The sequence below is a fragment of the Pholcus phalangioides genome, unplaced genomic scaffold, assembly GCF_987345545.1.
Source record: "Pholcus phalangioides strain wild (caught in Gottingen) unplaced genomic scaffold, Ppha-v1.0 ptg000003l_1, whole genome shotgun sequence".
NCBI lineage: Eukaryota > Metazoa > Arthropoda > Arachnida > Araneae > Pholcidae > Pholcus > Pholcus phalangioides.
Genome location: NW_028301596.1, coordinates 30,947,321 through 30,972,672, shown reverse-complemented (window position 1 = coordinate 30,972,672; position 25,352 = coordinate 30,947,321). Strand labels below are relative to the sequence as shown.

At 38.6% G+C, this 25,352-nt stretch overlaps 1 protein-coding gene across 1 annotated transcript in view; it reads right to left on the bottom strand.

The window, feature by feature from the left end:
• LOC149088396 (oxidation resistance protein 1B-like) overlaps nucleotides 1–25,352 on the bottom strand; it is a 138,707-nt gene that overhangs the window by 33,168 nt on the left and 80,187 nt on the right. The window contains exons 7-10 of the mRNA XM_089247482.1: nucleotides 19,729–19,968; nucleotides 18,152–18,339; nucleotides 16,840–17,045; nucleotides 2,617–3,381 (exon numbers count right to left, since the gene is read on the bottom strand). Coding sequence (XP_089103608.1) covers nucleotides 2,617–3,381; nucleotides 16,840–17,045; nucleotides 18,152–18,339; nucleotides 19,729–19,968 — 1,399 coding nt within the window. The remainder of the gene's footprint in view (nucleotides 1–2,616; nucleotides 3,382–16,839; nucleotides 17,046–18,151; nucleotides 18,340–19,728; nucleotides 19,969–25,352) is intronic.

Here is a 25,352-nt window from a genome sequence, read left to right as displayed (position 1 = left end):
GTGCTACTCCGCAGTAAATAGGCCTTTTTAATATATCCGAGCGATTGTTTTGTGTCGTGGGATATGTTCACGTATTTCGGCGTAACCTGAACATAATTAAAGTTTCGGCGGGTTTCGTGTTGCCACAGGAAGAAGGTGGTAACGTATCTGGAAATAATTAACGAATTTCAAAAATTCTTGTGGAAAAGGTTGCATATTGTTCTCAACATTATAAAAAGGGGTTATATAATAACTATCTGTGTGCCAATTAGCAAATTTTTTAATCCAAAAAATAAGAATAAATAAACTTCAATAAAAACGTCGTTATATCGAGCAAACAAGGAGAAAACATATGACAACAGAACTTATAATGTGTAACCGCACAGTGAACACTCCGTTGCGACTGAAAAGTGACCCGATAGCTAGAGAAAAGATACCAAAGACTAAAAAGTGTAAAGAGAACAGGAAAATAAGGAAAACCGAATCCAATACACAGAGCAAAAAGGACAGCGATGAAGACGATAGCCTAGGGAGGGAAAAGTAGCGATTGCGTGGTAAGCACAGCTGTGCATAATTCAACGAGAGAAGTTTCGAATGAAAAATGGAATAAGAAAGGAAACAAAGCAAAAAAGAAAGAGGACGAGATAAATACCGATAGAGAGATTCAAAAAGCGCAACGGAGAGAACAAACTTCGAGGATATAAACTTTATAGTTAACAAAACAAACAAGACCCCACCGAGTGCAGAGATAAGAAGGAGTACAAGACTTCGACTGAGAAGACAGGCGACGGAGACACAGAAAGTTCACCAACCAGTGAATACAAGATCGAGTCAAAGGGGAACAAGAGTTCTAAAAGTGAAGAACATGAATCCGTAAAAATGCCGCGGGACACGGCCTTTTTACAGATCATATAAGTAACCTGCGGTGCTGTTCCAGATCACTTAATTAACCCATTAAGACCGAGCTCGATCGATCGTGTGGGTAAAATACTTAACAAACATTCATGTTTTCAACAAGTCTTGCAGGGTTAAGATGTCAGCGACACGTTTTCAAGTCAATGAAGTGGCTCGCACTTTTTCAAAGATCAAACAGCGATGTGCTAAAGGATCTCCTGTAATAATCTTTGCAACATGAGAACAAAAATTATAATGCAATAAAATCACACCGAGTAAAAACATGCTAACTCGGTTAGTTATAATGGCTTCGTGCAGCTTCCACCACCCAAAGGCTTTCACGGGCGAGTTTCATTTGATCAAACCTAATGGCTGAAATTATGAATTTCATTCGAGTATACATGGTCAACATCATAATTCCCTTCGAAGTTGTTGGATTAAGACGTAGTAGGCAGGGCACGACTATGACTCCAAGGAACCCTAGGCAAAGCAGGTATTGGGAGAAGCGCCCTCCCCATCCAATACCGTCTAGAGTAATCTGCTCTAGACGGTATTGCCCCATCTCCCTCACACGATTAGGGGCGTTCTCGGAGTTGCTCTGTGACGTCACAACCCTGCTACTTTTTTCTCGCGAACGACATCAGCTTACAAAACATATTATATTGAAGAGGATTTCAAATTTTAGTTGCTTATTTTACCGTTTTAAGTGAGCGATTTCTCATTTATGGTGTTGTTTTAGTGTCACTGGTATGCGTGGTATTTTATAAACTGGTGGTATTTTTATAAACTTTTATAATCCATAAACTAAGAAATGGATTAAATCCGTGAAATATAGTGAGTAATAAAATGTCTTTTAATATTAGCATTCAAAAAATAACTTCAAACATTTTATATTTTCATTTATATATATTAAACATTATATATATATTTATATTTGCTTCCCATGTTTTATGTTGCAGCTGAATTGATAATAACTGGTGTTATCGGCATCTGCCCCAGGCTTTTAAAAGCAACCTATGATTCAAATGAAAACAAAAAGGAATAAAAAGTTCAGAAGATAATTGAAATTATGTGTTTCGAGTTGGCTTTCAATTAATCCAATAAAAGTTAACCGACTAACGTACGTGATTCAACTGAAATAGATCCGAGAAAACTATTCTTAGTGGAAGTTACCCCATAAGCGAATGTAAAACTTCTTATTTTAAATGTTTAAACGGCTGAACGAAGTAAGCCAATAAATAAAGGGATACTAATGAAAAACTTCAGTAAAATCACAGTACAGCGATTGTGCAGACTACCGCAATTAACAAGGTAACAAAGTGGGCGTATACACGGTTCTGCAGTGACGTCACGCATAATGTCAGCTGATACAGATTCCAATGCCTCACGAGACAGCTGCAGGGCCAGTACTAGCAATTTTTGCCGCCCGTAAGTTATGACCATCTGAGAAAATTTTTCTTTCTTCATCTCTGTTACCATAGATTCAGTAGTTCTCAAAGTGCAGGTTGTGGGCCCCCTGTGGGTAGTGGGGGTCATGTTTATTATTTAGGGGAAGGGTGGCCAAATATTTTCCAAGCAGTCCCACAATTTAGACCATTTTCAATGCACTCGCCACTTTTTTACACGTAGACAGCCGCCCTAGGCGTTCGCCTCATGCCTGGCACCGGCCCTGCTTGTGTATACCCACCTTAATATTTATAAAGTTAATTTCAAGGGAATGATAAGCTAATGGTCATTACTCACTATCCAGGACGGCAAAGACTTCCGGTTTCTCTTCGACCAAGTTCTTGTAACCTACGGTTGGAGGAGCTGGTGGACCACCACCACCACTGGTTTCTACACTTTCTTGCTGCTGCTGCTGTTGATCTTTGGTTACGGCTGCGCTTTCGATCTTCACTGCAGAATCCGAAGCGGGTTGTTTACTAGCATCGTCGTTGGTCTCGCTGCTGTCGTCGACGCTGTTCTCGGAACCGACGGAAGAGCTTTTGATATCTTTCGGTTCTGTAGAAGAGGAAGTAGCAGCAGTGATTGGTCCAGCGTCCTCTTTGTTCTCGTCGATATTCTTGACGAAGAGTCCACCTGAGAAGTCGACGAACGATTTGGGAGAGGAAGACAACAGTCTCGATATCGACGAGTGTGTGTAAGACGTGATCGACTCCATCGGGTAAGATAATCTCTTGAGCATCTTTTCTTTCCTACTGCTCTCCTGCTTCTCTTGCGGCTCGGTCTTCTGCTGGGACGACGATGCCCTGGGTGTCGGAGACGGTACGCCGCTACTGCTTCCCGAAGACGGTTTCTTGATGCCGTCCGCAAAAGCGTCGCTCACCTCTTTGTCCAGGCTGGCGTCCCGAGAGTAAGAGTCCCTGCGCGCGTCCGACGCAACAACAACCACCTCTTTCTTTGGTGTAACCTGCTGCAGCTGGACGGGATCCTCTGCAGCTTGTTGCTCCTCTTTAACCTTTGTGCGTCCGTCGCTGGTGTTATCGGCATCTGTAGACGACTCTTCACCTGCAAGTAAATTAAAAAAAAAATTAATTATATTCAAAGAATGATTTTTAGTGGGTAACTATTTATTCAATGGATGAGCAAGAAACATGCGCAGTTTTTCTGGCTTTCGATATAGTCACCAGCACTTCATAAAACGACTCAAAGCAAACGTACAAAGTTTTCATTCATTCATTCAGCACTTCGTAAAACGTGTTGTCAGCGATGCGGAAGCCGTTTGATGCCAGAGGCGCTGCCTGATCTATTGATGGCGTGAAAAGAGCGGTAGACAGCTTTAAAAATGACTGCAGTTTAGTGGTTCTCGAGTGATAACCACTTCCAAACCTGAGCCAAAACTGACAATTAAATAATGTTTAATTTGATTGATCTGTGTTTATTGTATGCCAAATTGCCCTCTAGAAAGAAAAAAAAATTCATTTAATTAATTTGAATTGATATTTTTTCTAGGGTCATTTGAGTTAGGTACACATGTGTACCTCGTATCTTAACTTAAAAAGAAGAATCATTAAAAACCATTTAAAACCGTTAAAAATGAGGTACACATATGTATGCCTCTGGAGCGAAGAGGATAAGTAAGCGAAAATGTCCGTATTTTGAAAATATCACGTGCCTCCGTCCCACCCGCCTTCGGCTAATCCCTATCTGGAGGAGGTTGAGAGGCCTCGAGCCCCATGTTCTGGGATGAATCTCGGAATTGGCTTTGTTTCTAAAAATGGACCGTCGCGTCGTTGCAATTTTTTGGTCCCTAATCATCGAATTTTTACTCGGCGGGATTTTGCTTTTAACGCGGTGATGCCTGGTAATTTAATGCAACAGTTCTAAACCTGGGTGCCATATCCCCCCCCCCCCCTGTGATCCTGAGATATTCTGGGAGGTAGGGGGCACAGGTGAAAATCCAATAAAAAAGGGAGCCGCAGAGAGAAAAAAGTATGATTACTTTCAGAATTTAGCAGAGCTGCTCAATTAATCAGGGCCATCTTAATGCATGGCCCGGAAGCCACATATTCATAAGACGGGTTGGGTGTTTGCATTATGGGATCAGGTAAGAAATCTCGGTCGATTGCCCTAAAAATAGAAGGATTTAAATTTCCCAACGTGTTCCCACAACACGTAGAATTCCTTCGTTTTTCTTAGCGTCATCTCTGCTGTTGAATCATCTTCTGGATAAATCTATGTCGTAAGTGAAATTATGTTTCGAGTTTATTTTGATGAAACTTTATTGGAATTCAGATTAATTATAGTGAAATTTCTGTCTGATACAATTTGTCAAATACTAGTTGATGTAATTTTTTATTTTGTACTCGTGGACTTTAAATGAAAATAATGTTGAGTATGATAAATTTTTCCACTGATCAATTTTCATTTAACAGTGAAAATAGAGGCATGTATACTGAAGGCATCTCTGTCGTCAACAAACGACCATATTTTCTCATTTTCGGGGCGATTCGAGAGAACGATTTTTTTTTTATTTCCTTCTAAAAAACAATTTAACTTTTTAATGTACCATTTCAACTATTTTTAAGCGAGCTGTAAGCCCGATTTCTTGGGCTTATACTGAAATATCTCGTTAATATATGATTTTTTTCTTCCGTCTTCCTGACCCTCAAACAATCAAATAATTTCGTAATATTTGATGCATTACCGATTTCTATTGGACGAGCAAAAATAACTTTTAGTTGTTGAAATGTTATTTTTTAAGAAAAAAAAGTGGAACATCAAATATACCAGAAAATTTTAAATTGGAACAAGAATCCAGTACTATAATTGCCATTAATGCTGATGAAACGAAGCGTACGTTTCAAGACGGTTCCAGTTTCAATAATTGTGTGCTTTCCCGGATGAATTAGTTTCGTTTCTTAAGCGCCATCTGCCTTTGACTTCAGCTGGTATTTTCTAATTTTATAAAAATATAAATTTTTGCGATATTATTATTATTTTTTTTACTTTCTATCATTTCTTTTGTGAGAAATTAAGTTCTCAATTATTTACTAAAGAATGCTTCTTATTTTCATGACTTACGCTCCTTTATAAAATAATCGGATGTAGTGAAATATCGGTTGATATTTCGGCGGGGGGAGGGGCAACTGCCCAGGGCGGAAGTTTTAGGTGGGAACAAAGAGAACACCATTACAAAATAAATTATCGAATTTTAAAGCTGTCAGAGGCGGCAAAAATCCTAGTTACGGCCCTGCTTAAGTGGAGTATTTACAGATCACTCAAGTGGCCCGCGACAGGTTTTCAAACCAATGAACGTGGCCTGCACGCTCCTAAAGGTTCAGCACCCTTGCCTTTTCGATTATCAAATTTTCTGTCTTCCAAACGAACGTAATCACAACATTTGGCGCCATTCGTTGTATGTGTTGAGAATTTCACTCCAGAAATGAATTTCAAGGGAAAATTGCGAACTAGTCGAGAAAGCCAATGAACACACAAGACGCTCTCCTGCCTTCCAGAAATCAACATGGCTTTCTGGAAGGAAGTAATGTATTTTATGATATAATTATACAACTATAGAGGAATTTCGAATAGGGCCAGATATAATCAGTTGCTTGCTGACATACACACTTCGCGCGTGAGTGTGTGTGTGTGTAAGCCGTATTCCGTGAGAATTCTCCGAGCAAATGTTTCCATCGAAAACTTACGGGAGCGGTTAATGAAATTGCGAAGTTATACAAGGACGGAAAACCGGGGGCGAGCTTTTCACTCGGTAATGAAGGGAGGCGAAGATTGGAATGACAGTAGAGCAGCACTTCACATAGTCCTGATGAATAATGATTGCCCACCCCCAACACCACCTTACAATCTTCAGAAAAGCTTCATTGGCTTTTCTAGTTACATCAAGTTGGAAGTACTGGTAGGATTCGTATATATTGAAGCGGGATTTTATTTCCTCACAGCTAATTAGCGTGGGATGTCGAAATCATCGGAATGAAGTGACAAATCATGGAAAATGTCTCGTCATCGAATGATGAAGTTATTTTTTCTTCTACGAGGTTAAGGAATTCCAATGAAAGTATTTTTGCTGTAATAATAAAATAAATGTAAAATATACAGGGTGAACGGAAAGTCCTGGGCACATTTTAAAAACTAATAAATAATCAAGCCGTTGATAGAGCAAGGGTGCAGCACAACCTTTTCAGTCCGCTGGCCAGACATGCGTTATTTCTGCCGCTCGCGGGCCAGTAACTTGTATATATAGGGAAACCATATGACTCGTCTTTTACGGGACCTTCCCGTTATTTTGGTCATCTTAGCTCTTCTTATGAAGAGAAAAAGTTCCGTTTTTATTTCTCCTTATTTTCAACAAGGCTTGGTTGAGAATTAAGATTTATTAATTATTAATTTTTGAAATCAAAAATTACGATTATACTTTCATGACAAATTATATTACGATAATTATGACTCTTTCATAATTAACGATAGTCATATAAATATATTCATCTCACATATTGGACAAACACATATATGTTTTTTTTTTTGGTTGATTGCATTTTTCCCATTGCTACTTGCAGCCCTCTATTTTCCGTCATTGCCGATTTTTCAGCAATTTTGGCCTTTCAGCAACTTTTTTGGCTGTAATTGATAATTTCAATTAACAATTTTACTTGTGTTTGATACTTCTTTTTGGTTTTAATTGACAACTTTACTCGTCATGGATAATTTTTTGGCTGTCATTGGCGACTTTACTTGCATTTGATACACTTTTTGGTTTTAATTTTAGACAACTAGAAAATAAGAATCTAATCTTAGACAACTTTACTAGCCTCAGAAAATTTTTTTTCGCGATACTTGGTGATGATCACGTAGTTGGAATCCAGATTTCCCGTATTTTTGTGAAGGAAATAAATGCAAATACAAGGCCACAACAGGCAAAATGCTCAACTAGGCTGCTGAAAAAAAAAGAGAAAGAAAAACATAAAAGTGGCCATAACAAATATGGATGTCATGTATTTCTAAGATACAGCAACCCAATTAAAAGTGCAATTATAAAAGCTGAAAACTGTACATATACATGATGAAATATAAAACAGTGCCCATAAAAGAATATTTATGGTTGTCCCATCTAGGCATGGATAGCTTCTCGATTCAGCCCAATATATTCATCGTATTTCTTTTTAAACAAGTCAATTGTGTTAAAATTCACGACCCCCGTAGGTAAGCTATTCCATTTATTCACAACTCCATCAGAGAAAAATTATCTGCGGCACCAATACCTTGAGTTGTCCCTTACCAATCGATATTGGTGTCCCCTTGTCGAAGCAGTCAATTGACGACTTGATAATTCATGGTCCATCCTATTCATCCCGTTGAAAATTTTAAACACTTCGATCATATCCTCCCCCTAGACACCAGCGTTCCTCCAATGTAAACATACTCTCGTTTTTCTTCATAGCTCAAGCCTTGTGTGCCAACGAGAGCATGCGTAACTCTTCTCTGCATCTCCTCCACCAAGTCTATATCCCTCTTGTAGGTGAGATCTCCAAACCCTAACGACTTACTCCAGTCCAGGACGACCTAAGCTCCGAAAAAGTGGACGAATCACTTTAGGCGAACGCGAAGACACCTCTTTAAGAATGAAACCGAGCATTCTGTTCGTTTTTTTTTACCACCGCTGAACAGTGTTCCGAAAAAACCTAAGCCGTTCGTTAATAAAAATACCCAGATCGGTGATTATGGCATTGCATCCCGAATAATAACACCATTCAACTCAATAAAATGTGGGTTGTTCGAACCAAAATGAGCGACCATGCACTTGTCAACGCCAAGTATGGTAATATGGTATCAAATATGGTAAACCTAGTAATCGTGTTACGCGCATTGATAATTTTTTACTGGAAAATCTTTCACGGGCCGGATGTAACCCATTTGCGAGCCAGAAGTTTTGCACCCCTGAACTAGTGTTTTCTTTCTCTTTTTTTTTTTTTGATAAATTAGAAAGAATGTTCGCAAAAAATCCTTTATAAATGGCGCTAAATAATGAAAAACTCGACGTAACATAAAACGCAACACACGCAGTGCGTAATTAATGTTAATGTGACGAACTTCTTCAAATAAAACTACCACATTTCAATATGATCACTTTTTGTAGCTCTGGCAATAGGCATCCAAATAGGTGAAACGGTGCTCATGTCGAAATATGGTAGTTTTATCTGATGTAAATTGTCATAAACATCAATTATGCACTGTTTATGTTGTATTTTATTTGTTATGTCGAGTGTTTCGAGGTATAAAGTCACCTATGAATGTAATTTTGAACCTTTTTTTTTAATTCATAAGAAAAAAACTTTAGGCCAGTATTTTATGGTGAATCGCAACTTGTTATATCAATTGCTTGATTTTTTAAATCAATTTTTATAAAGCGTCCAGGACTGCTCGCCCACTCAGTATTTCTAACTGTAGATGAAAGTTATCTAAACATCCTCAAGGTTCGTGTTTGATATAATTCATGACCGCTGTGAGGTCGCGTAGGCGTCATGTTGGACTCATCCCCGCGAGGATCCTAGTTCGAATCACGTTCACGGCACAGTTTTGGTCTGATGAGGTTGGTTTTGAAGACTAGAATGTGCGATAAAGTCTCACATTTATAAAAGTCTCTCCGCAGGGAACAGACAGATCCTCAACACGATACTCGCATAACACGAAAATACAGCCATCTTTTATTTCCAAAATGAAGGCAGATAGCAGCATCACTAGAACACGAAACACACATTATTGAGACAACATAAACGTATCTGAATGTTAAGGCCAACGGCGGCTCTTGAGCCGTGCGACCCATGAAAATCTGGGTTAAAAAGTCAAAAAATAGCGTCATCGGCCAAAAAACCGTGGGCAGGTGCGCGAAAAATAGGGCCTGCACGGGTAAAGCCTCTTCTTCATTCGCCACGATTAGGGCCACACATACATACGCGCAAAACTTTCAATGATGCGCCAATTCTTTAATAATAGTAATGATACATGACACTACTGATTATAATCATATTCAAGATCCCTATTAGTGCATTTGTAGGACCCTTCTCGAAATTCCCCGCGAATCAAGTCTGGGTCGGGACCCTATAGCTCAAGAATCCATTGCTGCAAGTAGATTTGTACGACCCATCTTGGAAGCCTCTGCGACCCAAGTTTGGGTCACGACCCATAGGTTAAGAACACTTGACTTGAATTATAGACGCCTTCATTGAAAAAAATAAATACATTTCAGAACGAATCAAACACACATGACCGTCACTAGTATATACAAGGCATTTGTAATACATGTACCATATTGTACATCCCGTATAGCGTTTATGGTCACGATATTAGATGGAATCGAATAAGATTTATTATTTGACTTATCTGCTCCGAGAGAAATGGAGAGATCTATCAACGAGAGGCAAGGGGAAAAAAAAAAGATAATAAGCAAATAAATAAATAAATAACCGTCGCTCGGTGATCCGGATCCCATTACCAATGGCCACAAAGTAATGCGGATAAAACAAGATTAGTCGGTCGGAGAAAATCTCGGCAAATGTATATGTGGTGAGACTATTATTATATATTCTTTTTGTTTTCGTATAAAGCCGAAGCGATATGATATTATCCTCGAGGATCACGTTCGAGCCATACTGCAGTGGATAAAGTGGAGGGAGAAAACAAAGCGATGACCCCCCCCCCCCCACCCCGACTGTTCTATAGCATAGCGCACCGCACACGCAATGTGATGTATAGCTGTAGCTATCCGTTGTTTTCTTTTGAATCTTGTCGAAGGAAGCGTATGATGGAGAGCTGTTTTTCTGGCACTTGAACAGCAACAGCGCGTTTCAATGTAGGGGGTCGCTACCATCCATCTCGTAAATTCTGGTTTGGGATTTATTTTCTGATCTCTGGCATTAAGGTTGATGGCTGTTTCCTCTAACGTTAACACCGAACAAAATGTTTAAGGAAACATGTTTCCTTCAAACCGTGCCTTCAGCACACCGCAATGGTGCGACAAACCTTTACTCGAATCCCTGGTATCAACCCGATGTAGTTTCCACATCACCAAGTTGCTCGCAGCTTTTTCCCAGATCACTTGAGTGACCCTCGACATATTTACAGCTCGTTTGAATAACTCACGACACAGTTCCAGATCCTCCAAGCGGCCCGCGACACATTTTTAGATCACTTAAGCAATTCGTGGCACACTTACAGATAGCTTAAGTGGCCAGCTACACGTTTCCAAACCATTGAAATAGACCGCACTCTCCTAAAGCGACCGCATCCTTGTTCTTGAGAGTCTTTGAAGTGATATTTTTACACATGCTCTCTCTCTCCCTAGAAATCACATGGAAATTTTTACGTGTTCTATACCAGAGTTTCTCAAAGTAGACGATGTCACCTACTTTATAGAAATGCGAGAACGAACCAAGGGGTTGGTACGGGCTGCACATCTACATGGGGTTCTATGGGTCAACTTGATTGAGCGGTTACTGAGATGACATTTTATTTCTGATAAGTGGAGCCGTAGGAAAAAATTAAGTTTGTGAAATTCTGATCTGCCGTGTTGACCATGAACCCCCTAGACTAGACCAGACAGAATTAAATTTTGGCTGATTCCCAGCCCTACGGGCCGCCTGTCAGCATACAAGCTGGCCACGAAGGCCTATGAAGAAAGGGAAGAGTATATATTGTTTGTGTAAAGAATTATGTTGTGCATGTCTGTGTTAGTGCTTGATTTGAAAAAGTTCAGTCGGTCATGGTCTGTCTGTCTACTCTAACACACTGAATGCCGCCACAACATACACAGTGCCACCACAAGGAAGAAGGTACATTCGATCATAACATCTGTTCTGGGTGAAAAGGGGGAAAAAACATCACATGGGTGTAGTGCCGAAAAAAACCTCTTCAATTTTTGTCATCAAAATTCAAAAAGCATACATGAAATTATTGTTCAAGTATTCGGTGCAGTGCTTTCAGAAAAAAATTTCCCACACAATCAAAAATTCTATGAAATCCCCTAGATTGCGGGAATAGTAAGAGGAAAGCTGTTCTCAAAATGGCTGCGTAAAAAAAATTTAAGTTGTCTTTTGTGAAAGACAGATGGCACTAAAACGTTGCAAATATAGTGATACCTCACCTAAAGCCAGGTTTTTCTAGAAGCCGGTTTCTACAGCGCGTCAGCGTAAAAACTCTGATTGGTCAAAAAAAACTTGAATTTCAAGTTTTTAACCAATCAGCGTTTTCACGCTGCGCATGGCGCAGAAATTCTACTCCTAGGAAAACTCGGCTTAACGAAGATAATTCGTTCCGTAATCACGTTCGTTAGGGCCCTTTCACACGGAGCGGATGCGGACGCGGATGCGGACGCGGATGCGGGTCCGGAAGAAGTTTTAACAATTGGAATATACTGAGCCTTTCAGACGAGCCGAAAAATCTCCGCACCTAGGAAATGTTCATGCGGGTCCGTACGTCGTCCGCACGTGTCAAAAACTGTCAAAACGTTCAAACGTGTCAAAACGTGCGGATGCGGGCTCCGCATCCGCACATAGAAGTTTTGACAATAGGTTTATTCGGAACTATTCAGACGATGCGGATGCGGAGCGAATTCGTCCGCATCTTTGGCTACTTTTTGAAGGTGATTTTTCACGAAATTTTTTTAATTATTTGCCATAAATACCCTTAAAAACACCATATGATGGTCCCTGCTCATTAATATAATGTACCTACATACGTCTATCCCTCCGTTTCCTTCTGAGATTGAGATATAGCAACTTCAACTGCCTTTTGTCCATATTTCACAATTTTATACAATAAAACCTGCCAACAACGGCCACTGACGGGACCAAAACTATAAGCCGTTCTGTTCATTACGAATATTTAATTGACTAAATACTTGAATAATTTTTAAATTTAATTTAAAAATTTTAATTTTTTTTCTTTTTAAATTTTTAAAATTATTTAAAAAATTATAAATATTTGAAATATTATTTTAAATATTTATTATTTTTTGAAATTTTTAATCTTTTAATTTTTTCAAACATTAAAAAAAATATTTTTATTAAACAACGTTATCCACGTACGGTGTTCACTCAGGGTCGGATCAAGACGTTTGAAGGCCCTAAGCACTTGAATATTTTTGGTGGTTCCGCGATACCTACAAGTATATTTTACTCAATATTCAGTCTATAAACTTAAAAAATGAAATTTTATATTTCAGAAATGACTAATCTAAGGATGGGATTTCACTATAAAAGGTTTATGAAAGTTATTTTATAAAACTTGAAAAAAGCAACTAATAAATTTATCGGTTGCATTAGAGCAAATGCAACCGATAAATTTATTAGTTGCTTTTTTTTAAATAATTGTTATAAAATTTTTATAGTGTAATCCGGCCGGGATTATACTATAAAGTTTTATAAAAGAACTTTTATGAAAGTTGAAAAATTCAACCAATAGGCGCATCGGTTGCATTCAAGAAAATGCAACCGGTGCACACACACACACATTTTGCATTCAAAAAATTCAACCAATAAGATAATATTGGTTGAATTTTTCACGTTTTATCAAAGAGCTTTTACAAAACTTTTATAGTGTAATCCCGGCCTAAGGCTGGTATTACACTATAAAACTTGAAAAATGTAACCAATAAACACATCTGTTACATTCGAGCGAACTTAACTGATCGGCCTATCGGTTGCATTTTTCAAGTTTTATAAACTAACTTTTATAAAACTTTTATACTGTAATCCCCGCCTAAGACAGAATTGTGATGTGAATATTTCTAAGCACAGACATTTTGAACGTTCCCACCCCTCCCCTTTTTTTCTACTTGCAAATTCTTTGATATCTCTTGAATTTTTTTTTTTGGAACATCGAATGTTTTGGATGTTTTTGGATTTGATTTTTCGAACATTGGATGTTTTTGGAATTTTTCTTTCATATTTTTCCGGAAAGACGGATTTTTTTTTTTCAAAATGCTTTGAAAATATTTGAAGACATTTTCTCCCATCGACTACTTGTGAGGATCGGAATTAAGACATCTTTATTCCCATATTCTATGTGGCTCTAGACAAAACCACCAAAGAATACCTCTAGGCTGCATATGGGCACTGCATCAGGGGTGAAAGAGAAAAACAGTTACAAAAATTGCGAAAAAATAGTTTTTATGCACGAATTTCAACCTAAAGATGCGGGCGAAACACCCGCATCTTCAGTGCTCGTGTGAAAGGGTATGCGGACCCGCTTCCGCACCCGCATCCGCTCCGTGTGAAAGGGGCCTTAGCCGAAAACTTTGTAAGCTGAGGCGTTTATTAGCCGAAGTATCACTGCTCAGTGAAATCTATCTAAGAAGGACACTGTGTATGAGACGGAAACCTGCTTTCAACGGAATTAAAAAAATGGTCCCTTCATTGATTAATGCTTTTATGTGTTTGTGCAGCTTTATAAAGTGGAAACCTGACTGAGAAAAGTGTGATACACAAACAGGGAATCTGGGCTCGAATCCACAATCACCAACAAAATAGTGATTGGGGACTGGCAGCAGGAGCGTACGCAGAATCGACCTTTGGAGGAGGCGCTAAAGCATAAGCAGAGATAGACTTGGAAATCTGGGGAGGGGGGGGGGGCGCCACGGTCATTATTGCTGGGAGCGCACGACGATGATGATGTCAATTCATATACACTCATGTCCATAAATTAAAGATAATTCAGAATCACACGGAAATCGAAATCTAAAGTAAAAATTTCACCTGTAGAATTATCACACACATCTGCAAGAATGATATGCAAATTTCAGGAAGCCACCAGATGATGCCGATAGTACGTCACAATGACGAGAGTGTAAGAGGGGGATATATAAGGAATGGTGGCAAAGAAGTGAAATTGTTCACAAGAGTTCTGTTAGGTGCTCAGTGCCATAAGCGAATAGTTATGACACAGAGGACGCATGTGGATGATTTTTTACGTGGTAGAATTATCGGCCGCCTGGAGTGTGGGCGTACTCAGATGGAAGTATCCGAGGAACTTGGAATTGCCCAAAGTGTCATCTCTAGGCTTTGGCAACGATTCCAAGATAACGGAAATGTCAGTAGACGTTACAGTACAGGTCGCCCCCGAGTTACAATGCCGAATGAAGACCGGTATTTGGCAGTAACTGCCAAAAGAAGCAGACGGAGCACAGCATACGACCTGTCTCGTCAGCTATCTGCAGCCACGAGTACCACAGTTTCAAGGCAAACCGTGTACAGACGTTTGGGAGATATTGGTTTATATGCTCGCAGGCCTGTCAGATGTGTTCCGTTCACGGCAACTCACTGTCGGCAGCGATTATCCTGGAGTAGAGAACATGCAATGTGGACATCGTCACAGTGGGCTTGTGTGATGTTTTCTGATGAGTCCACGTTTAGCTTGCAGTCTGATTCACGTCGGACTTTCATATGGAGAACGCCAGGTACCCGTTACCACCAAGATAACATCATTGAACGACACCGTTACGGTGGTGCAGCATTGCTCGTTTGGGGTGGAATTATACTGGGTTCCAGAACAGATCTGCATGTTCAAACCGGAACCATGAAAGCCCAAATTTATCGGGACATCATTCTGGAACAACATGTACGTTTGTTTAGGGGTGTCATGGGCGCAGAATTTGTGTTTATGGATGACAACGCCCGTCCTCACCGAGCAAACATCGTAAACGAATGCCTTGAATCTGAGGATATAACCCGTATGGAATGGCCAGCATTCTCACCTGACTTGAATCCGATAGAGCATGTGTGGGACATGCTTGGCCGACGAGTTGCAGTCCGTCAACCACCTCCTACATGTGTACCGAAACTTCGGAGAGCATTGCTTGCTGAGTGGAGTGATCTTCCCCAAGATCAGATCGATAATTTGATACTCAGCATGCCTAGGCGTTGTACGGACTGTATTTCATCGCATGGGAGACATACAATGTATTAACCATCATACCAACCATGTAATAGTAAGTTTTTGTAAAGGAGATATTTTTTACAATTGCTCCAGGGAGCAAAAATCGTAGTTTTTATGAATGGTATCATACATAAGCCATCGTTTCTGTTCTTTATCTTTTGTTTAATAAATGGGCTTTATGAATAAGTAACGTTTGTTTTGTTTCTGAACCTTTATTTGCCGGAGCTGGCATCATCCCTAATTTATGGACATGAGTGTATAACATTACATATACACATTAGATCAGTCGATTCCACCTTTGGGGTGCCCCCGCCCTGTATCCATGGGCGGAGATCCGGGGTCTCCACCCATACGTATGCCTTTGGCTGACAGGCACTCTACCACTACCCAATAATGTACAATCGCACATTTGTTACGGAATAGAGAAACAATATAAAAACTAGAATATATATGTGCAAGCCATCTATACGTCATTTTAAAAACTTGTTGAAAAACATTAAAAAATTTCTTTGATAAAAAATAATCCGTATCGTCTGAGGATGATGGGAGCAGTCTGAGGGTTAAAATTAAAACACGCCAGACGAGATTAATTTCCGATGGACTTCTAACAAATTCTAGCTGGCTTCATAAAATGTCTCAACCACAGCGTATGGTCGGACTAGGCTGACCATATTTGCTTGGGAAAAATACGGGATATCGCCAATTATCGCTAAAAACGATGCCAAAATTAAGCAAAGTCGCTAACTCGCGTTAAAAGCGCTGAAAATTTACCAATCGCGGGAAATGAAGAGCCACCTCAAATTGCAGTGAATTAAAATAGAAAACAAGACAAAAATATGTGAGATGAATATTCTTATATGTAGCCCTACTTGTCGTAATATAACTTCTTAGTTGGTAAGATAATTTTGTTCGTTGATTTTATGAATAAAATGAAGAATAAAAAGTCAAGTTGGCTTCGTAAAAGCACTTTTTTGCAAAAAAAGTCCGGACAGCCAGAGAAACAGAAAAAAACCTGGACTGTTCGGCAAATACGGGACGTAAAATCCCCTGGGCCGAACCTACAACACCCAGAAAATGTCAATGTAACTAATCCGACTGCTGGATGGCAGCACCACTTTACGTATCTCTTCTAGGTACGAGATCTGCTCAGTCAGTGCCGTCTTAACGCATTGAGCCACTCCACCTATAGAACAAAGCCTCCGCACGAAGCTCGTGACGTCACTCAAGAAGGCCATTTCACCTATTGCCATTGGATATAGCCGGCCGACGCATGCGGTATCTTTACCTTTTCTTTGCAGTATATCCAACGGCAATAAGAGAAATGATCTTCATTGACGTCACAAGCTTCGTGCGGAGGCCTCGTTCTAACAGGTGGTGTTGGCATGGCCCGGGGGTGCGCAGAGAAAAGGAGTGCCTCACAAAAATTGAGATTTGTTTGAAATTTTCGAGAATGTGCCTGCTACGGCCTCAGAAAAACCCCTTGCCTGGGGACCCAATGACGGCCCTGCTCACAGTTGGGTATTTAAACCGGAGACATTCATATTCCATATTCATTGTTCGTGTTCTGATGAGACTTACCCTGCTTTTTGGCGGCAACACCATTATCACCCTCTTTGAAAGAGCTTGATGATAATGATGCTTTCCGTTCTTCTTCGTGGCACTTCGAATCAGAAATTCGGTCTTTGCTGCCATCGTCGTTGCTTGCGGTCCTCTTTTCGGAAACAGCCATGTTATTGTCATCGTTCATCTTCCCGTAATAGATGTCTGGCTTTGGTATATTTATTCTGCAAAAAAAAAAAAGACCAACCAGATAGCTTCATTAGTTTGGACAAAAAACAAACTCTCCAAACCATTTTCCAGCACCCTTCGTAGACCAGCAAAAACAACATCATTTAATTCTTACTTTCTGCTCTCAAGAATCTGAAGCATAGAGCTGCCTTGAGCAACACTGACCATTCAGATGTGTATACCCCACTTCCCCTCATCAATAGTGTTCAACTAACACACTTCTAAATCAGAAAAATTGGCCTTATAGGGAGGTAACCACGTTTCAAGTGATTGACCCACAATAGTGAAGTTATTGAATCATCCCATAAATTCGTAAACAGTTCAAAAATACAGAAAAATTGAATGAATTTGTATTTGAATGCGCTTTGCGCAAAAGTTATTCTCACGAAAAGGGAATTTTTTTCTTTTTTCTGACTCAAAAAAAGTTCAAATTTTTGTCAATAGGGGACGCTGTGTGAAAGCTAATAACTGGAAATATGCAAATCAGAAACCTATAAAATGAAGGATATACGATTAGCAGCTCATTTCTCAGAATTTCCCTGTTACATAACGCTTGCATATTGACATTGGTCGACACTATTGGTGAAGTTTTTTTTTACCTCAGCCACGAATTACCGGCTAAAGCTTTACGAATGTTTCGAACACAAAAGATATTGGTTAAGGCCAGAATTCTATGATTTTCTGTCGTGCAGCGCTTTCTATTGACAAAAATTTGAACTAATATTTATTTTCTGTACTAAAAAAGTCTCCCTTCGTGAGAATAGATTTTTCGCATTAATGCCAACTCCTTCAATTTTTATAAATTTTTAAACTATTTGCAAACTCATGAGACACGCTGTATTTTGTTTGTTGATGCTTGAGCTTTGTAAAAATGAAGAAAATGTATTTTGACGAGATAATTTCTGTAATTTTTCCATTCTTCCAAAAAATTCCTTTGCTCACCTCCCATAGGAAAGGGGTCAATTTGATAGATATGAAAAATATATGTATTTATATTTGGACTAGACACAAATCGGTGTAATAGAGAGGCGGTCTCCTCAATGTAGAGGTTTTGCTATAATTAGAAATCAATGGAAAAAAAGAGGAACAAGCAGGTACTTACGGGGTTTCGGGGGCGTTTTTGACTTTCATATGAGCGATGTCGAAGTATATAGCTGCCTTCATGACCATGGTAAGTGGAGCGATGACGCCGTAACTTTCGATCCCGTGTTCGATAACCAAAGGGTCCGAGACATTCGGGTCGAACATCACTGCATTCGGAGTCACGATAAGAACACCAGAAACGACCCCCTGAAATGACATTAAAAAAAAAATCATCGTAAAGAAGAAAATGGAAATAATGATATCATTACATATAAAAAGAACAGAGAAGATATAAGACCGTAGAGGGTTTGTTTCTCGGACATTGCCGGAGTTCCCTAATGGGCTTTATCCATTGCCCCCCCCCCCCCCCCCACATTAACTCTTTAAAGCTTCATGTAGTCGTTCGAGTCATTTGGGCACTTGGAAACAGATGGACGCAAACTTGATGATGTGACCCAGTGTTTCTCAAAGTGTGCGTCGTGACTTCTAGAGGCATCGCCAACCTTTTACAGGGGCGTTGAGGTGATCTGGAGATATTGATTTGTGTGCCTATTTATGCGTTGAAGTGGTTCTTTTTGGGGGAAGATCTATTAAACTATTCTGGGGAGCCACAAATGAATCCTGAATTGCAATATGCAACAACTTCCCGACTTACGAACTTTCAACATGTGAGGGAATAAAGTGGGCGGGGGTCTCGTGATAATGAGATTGGATACTGTGATTTTTCAAAGTACATGGTGTAATAAATTCGTGAATCGTTCGAAAATTCATGGAACCAAAAATTAAAGGAATTTGCATATTTGAATGCGCTTTTTGTGAAAAAGTTATTCCCAGAATAGGGTTTTTTAAAAAAGAAGTTGGTTCAAATTTTCGTCGATAATGGATGCTGTACGAAAGCTAATCGATCAAAATATGCAAGTCAGAGTCCTTTAAAATGCAGGGTGTACGATTAACAGCTCATTTCTGAATTTTTCTGTTAGCAATGTGTGTGTTTACATGAGGTTTTCATAGTAATGTTGACATTGGTCGACACTATTGGTGAAGTTGTTTTACCTCAGCCACGAATCGCCATCTAAAGCTTTACGAACGTTTCGGACATAGAAGAGATTGGAGAAAGGTTCAATCGCCAACTGTTTTGTTTTTGTGCTGCGCCCTCTATCGACCAAAATTTGAACTATATTTTTTTCTGTATGAAAAATAAAAAATCCCCTTCGTGAGAATAACTTTTTTTACAAACCGCATTCAAATATACCAATTCCATTACTCTTTATGAATTGCTAACCAGGTACGTTCAGCTGGGGGGGGGGGGGGTGTGCTACGAATATCACTTTTCTCAGGGCTAAGTGTCATTCAGACAGTTGGCGTCTTCACGAAGGGGCCAGTAGATAAGAAATATATTACCAGACACTTTTTTTTTAAAATTAAAAACGAATATTTGAGGGTATAACGACCGAAACTATTCCGTCTCGTCAACATTTTCCGTGGAATTAAGGAAAGTTCTGGAAACATATTAATGTTGTTTGCGGAGTACTTCTCCGAAGAAGTCGTATTCGAGAGAGAGAGGTGTGAGAAGATGTGTGTCTCCGACCAACCGACCTGTCCGTCGGTGAAATGTCGAGCTTTGACTTTCAAAAACCTCTGCATCCTGTCGCTGTGACGCCTGTAAGGTATCCTCAGAGCATCAGTCACGCTGACTTTCCTCCTCGGCAGCGAAGATGGATCATCACCACCTTCCGACAGACCGTCCACCAGTCTGCTACCGACCACGATCCTGCTGCCATTGCTGCTCCAGTCTTTCGGGCTCCCGTCACTAGTTCTCCTGTCGCCGAGGCTCTCCTGCAAAACAATAGATGAACACACACATCAGCAAGCAGACCTCGTCCTTTTTTTTTTTAACGAGGGCACACCGTGCATGCACATAATACGGTCGAGTTCGCTTATAACATAGCCCTTTGGTGATACGTAAAGCGTATGCTATAAACGACGTATATATTTTTAGCAAAGTGTTGAAATGTGAGCTTATATCTTCTTCACACCTGAGCAAAAACTGGTTATTTATTACTATTATTTTTAATGATCGATTTGTGTTTATTGAAGAGTGGTGGAAAAACGTTTAAGGACAACCGAAAAATCGCCGCATCTCAAAAACCTGTGGATGTTTGACATTGGAAGAGTTTAGAATAATAACTGCAAATAGAACGAAACATTTACTAGTGAAAAAAATGTAAATTTTTCTACGGCCTCAAAAAAAAAATGAATTCATAGTAAAGGTCAGAACCTAGAAAAAAAAGTATAAGGACACCGGGAAAATTATGCACAAAATGATTTTAATAGCCAAAAAATCATCCTTTTCCTCTATGATTATTCTGGATGTCATAAATAACTAACTTGCTGTAGAATCTTCTCAGCTGTTTGGTTGATACCATAAGGTCATGTTTATTATCGCACTGCGTACCATTTCTATACACTTCCCACAAGATTTCTCTACAGGATTCAGATCAAGACTTCTTGTTGGCTAGTCAACGAGTTCCACCGAATCGACTTCAAATAGGCTTTGTAGACTTTGAAACATGTACGGAAGCTCATTGTCCTGTTGAAACAAATACTGTCCAGAAGTTGTAAGAGGTGGCTCGGGTAATAGATTACCTGCCAGAATAAAAGAAACATATTTTCTGGATATTGTGCCGAGTTGAACTCAGAAAGAAACGTCATCTGGTCTCCGGCGGGAGCCAGGCCCTCATGCAAACTGGGCAAGCATGCTACTACCTACACCACTGGAGACACGACCCTGCCTTCCTTATTTCACGCACTGTGGCGTGAGGTGACTTTTCTTTGCGAGTTCAACCTGGCCTTATATTCACAAGATATCAGTTTCCTTTCTTGGGCTAAGAAAGAAACCGTCTATTTCTTTCTGCCAGAATGTCATGGTACGCCTCCGAGTTGATTTTGCAGCTTGTGAACGCTACTGGAACTTTTCCTCAGGATGCGAAACCTCCCGAAACTATCACTGATCGACCTCCGAACTGGCGTTTCAAAAATATGGCTCTGTCACGGCGTAGGCCATGCCAGTAATATTTAAGGTAACATTATATATGAGGCCCATCCGAATTCTCATCAGAGAAAACAATATCATTCCACTTGGTACCAAAAGATGCGTGCTTTTCTGGCGAATTGAACTAGCTTTTAAAAGTACTGTTTTGTAAGGGGAAGGTTGTACTTCTGTTTACATACCAAACATTTGAATTTTTTTTATCACATTAGGCGCAGTTCGATGTATGCAAGGCAAGTTGTTTTTTGTTCTGAATTATAGGAAGAGATTTTTTCCCAAGCAAAAATTGAATAATGGTCTTTTTTGACGAATGGTAAGAGAAAGAAACCTTCTTGTGCAAGCTTTCAGTCCATAATTCACGTGCTCCACATTTCATTTATAAAACTTTAACCAACAGTCACAGTCATCAATCTTTTAATCCTTCTCGAAATTTCACGAATAGGCATCGCAAAGAGCAAGTATTTTGCCTTTTCAATGCCGATAAATATGTTGTCTTTGACCATCTTGACACTTTCAGATAAAAAATTCGATTCCACAGCACATGCCTGATCAAAACAGTCTCGGCTGTTACCGCCAACATGAGAAAAAAATCAAATTTCTTTCTTCAACGTCAGAAACCACGCTTGTGTTTATACTTTTTTTCCATTTTTTGAGGTTTTTAACAATTTTTTTCTGAGAAAGTGTATCACTCATCAAAATTATTTTCAGTGCGAAAATGTTTCGTTCCAATTGTTAGCACTCTAAAATTTTCATTCACCTAACAAGCGCTAGTTTTTAAGACATAGTGGTTTTTCGATTGTCCCTAAACTTTTTCCATCACCGTAAGTCAAAATGTCCTTCAAAAGGGAAAAAAAATTAATTAATTAATTAATTTGGGTCAATATGTTTACTATGCTAACTTTACGAGTTGGATACACACACGTGTACTTAAGGTCTTAACTTGAAAAAAAGATTCACTACAAACCATTTAAAACTTTTGCGAAAAGGGTATAGCAATCTTATCTATGCATAAAATGACTTATTGAAATCGTCCCAGACCAAATACGATTATGCAGCACGTAATTGAATCTTATAGTTTTTGGTTTATTTTTGGCAGAGGAATTTTGAAAATTCATTGTAGTACAATACATGCAAGATAGATAGAATATGCATACATTTTTTCTTAATTTAAGTGATTTCAGTGGTATTATTTCAGTTTATGCTAATAGTTTTTATTAAAAATTGTCAGCGTTTGTACAGTAAATTTAAAAAAAACAACTAATGTATTCACATGAATTGGCATTAATCATTTTGTGTAGTCTTTTGATAAGATTTGATGTTACGGATCACAACAATCGTTTATCACAGCCATCTACTAAGTGATTCAAAGGTAACAGAAAAAGTAAACATATTCAATAATGGGAAGAGAATATTTCACACAGCTTTCACAGAAAAATGCCATAGAAAAATTCTAAAAATAACACAATTTTACTCTTAGGATAATTATGTTTGTTACTAGCAGGTGACACTTTTTATCTGTAGACCATTATTCTGCTGATGTAATTATTTACAGTTAATGCAATCAATTTAACAATAAATTTTTCTTTATTGTAAAAATTCCCACTGCTTTTTGTGAAAAAAAGAAAACGACAAGCTGTCACTGCCCCTGCGCAATTTATGTTGCACAAATGATTCAGTTTTTGGCTTGATTATTCCAGATTTTTGTTTGCAGCATGGCATGTTAGAATTATTTTCTAGGTTAAGGAAGTGGGGTTTTTGGTATGTTGTATCCACAACTTACGTTTATAGCGGTGTTATATGGTATGACAAAATTGATGATGTATAGGGAAGTGAATGGGTCAAAAATTGGAGATTACAAACCGTACAGGCTGTTTTACCATAATTAACAGAAAGGAATATAAATTCTGTGGTTAATTTTAAAATTCAACAAAAATATGAAAAATGATCAGAAAAGGGAACGGAAATTATATTATAGTTGAATTTCACAAAAATCATTATTGGGGGAATAGAAAAATTAAAATTTGTATGCGCCCCCCCCCCCCAATCTGAAAAAGTATCTATTAGTAAATGCTGCGCCTTTCTCTATTAAACTCAAAGAAATTTAAACCGTACGTAAAACTTGGAGTTAAAGTTCGGAGGTACTAGTTTTTCTCATCTAACGGCATTTGGGCGACTGACCAGTACATGAAAAATGAAACACACATGCATACACATAATACAATATATATATATATATATATATATAATACATGCATACTACCTATAATACCCGGCGCTGCCCGGGTGTTCTTCAATGAGACTTCACGTGATATCTCCCTCTTTCTTTGAGGGACACGCAAACCGTGTCTAAGTTAACCAATATAGCGACTTACTGCGCGACTCATGAAATAAATAAATCTAGATTTAAAGAAAAGTAGAAATGAATATTTTTTCCCGTTTTTTAAGGGCGCTACGTATTTCGATCCCCCTGAACTTGCAAGATATCCATCTGCCTGTTTCTGCTTCAAAAAATGCTTAAAGCTGCGGAATTTCTTCGATGTATTTTACGGTCCCATAACTAATTTTAAAACATCCTAAACTATATGAATTAATGGCGTTGAATATTAAAAGACAATACGGGGAGCCATTAATTTTCATGCTTGAGAAGATATAAATAAAAAGTTGAAATCAATGTTATTGCATGGATGTTCAACTCAAAAGTAGGTCCGGCTAATTACTTCATATTTAGTTTTCTGGGCTTCGTATATCTCTAAGCGAACTCAATATTTTAAAAATCGAAAATTCAATACAATTTTTAAAATTATTGATGTGGCGGAAAACACCCCACTAAATTTCAGCATTTATGCAGTTAAATCGGCCATTTTAACATTCATTTCTATGGGGACCATCCTTTGACTAACTCTCAAAGTGATGATGATTCTTACGTCTATTCGTCTGTTTCTTTATTTTCTCTACACAAATGTACAATTTTTCGCCAAATTTTGTATAAATTCCAAACGGGACCCGACTTGAATGATAGGCTACTTTAAAAGTTTGGTCGGAGCTGAGCAAATGCTCGAAATGGGCAAAAAACTGTCGGCAACAATGATTTCTGAGCCTCAACAATCACTTTCGTAATGTTTGCTAGGGGACCCACGGTGACCAAAGTAATGTTTTTCGTACATGCATATGCCTTTACAACGGTTTGTCACCTCTTTAATCCTACCAGTACTCAAATAGCTCATTATTTTATAATGGTTTGTAACTTTCCCAATCTTCTCAGTAATTGAAGAAAACCCGAGCAGCGCCGGGTATTATAGCTAGTATAGATATAACAAAGCCATTACTGAAGGAAAAAACAGAATTTTTCTGAATGAACAGAATAAATTATGAATAATTATTTCAATGATTATTTCTTTAATGTCGACAATTATGAGACAGATATTCACGAACAAGGATTTTCCGCTTACCGAAAAGAAACACGTATTGCTCATGAATTATTCTAAATTAAATGCAAGAAAATTCGAATCAAGAAGTAAGACTATTTAGATTCAAAATATTCAACGATTTATGCAAATTTGCAACACGCGTCATAACCCACGTATAATACCTATTTTGAAAGTCTTTTCATCATTCGGAATTTAGTGGTTAAAGTAAACATGAGTGATTACAATAATGAGGATTACTGCTAAATAATCATTATTTACGTTGAGTTCATCATCGTAATCATCATTATTACGTTACTATTTTTTTTGGGTAAACTTGAGATGAATGGTGGCAGCATCAAATTTAATCATGTTCCCTATTTGGCTCCTCGAATTCTTAATCGACTTGGGGAATTTTTTCTTGAAAAGTGCCAAAAATCAGAAGTTTTGATTATCAATATGTCGATGAATTGTGATCCAAATTTTACGGTATAAATTTCTTTGAGTTCCATAGAGAAAGGCGCAAAATTTACTAATTGTCATTTTTTAGATTATGGGGGCCGTATACAAATTTTAATTTTTGTACTGCCCCTAATAATGATTTTTTGGGAGGGGGGCTCAGCTATCACAGATGAATTCCGTTCTCTTTGCTGATCATCTTTCGTATTTTTGTTGAATTTTAAAATGAACCATAGACTTTTTATATTCTTTTTAGTCAATTATGTTAAAACAGCCTGAATCCAGGGTATGTTATAAGTGTTCTCGAC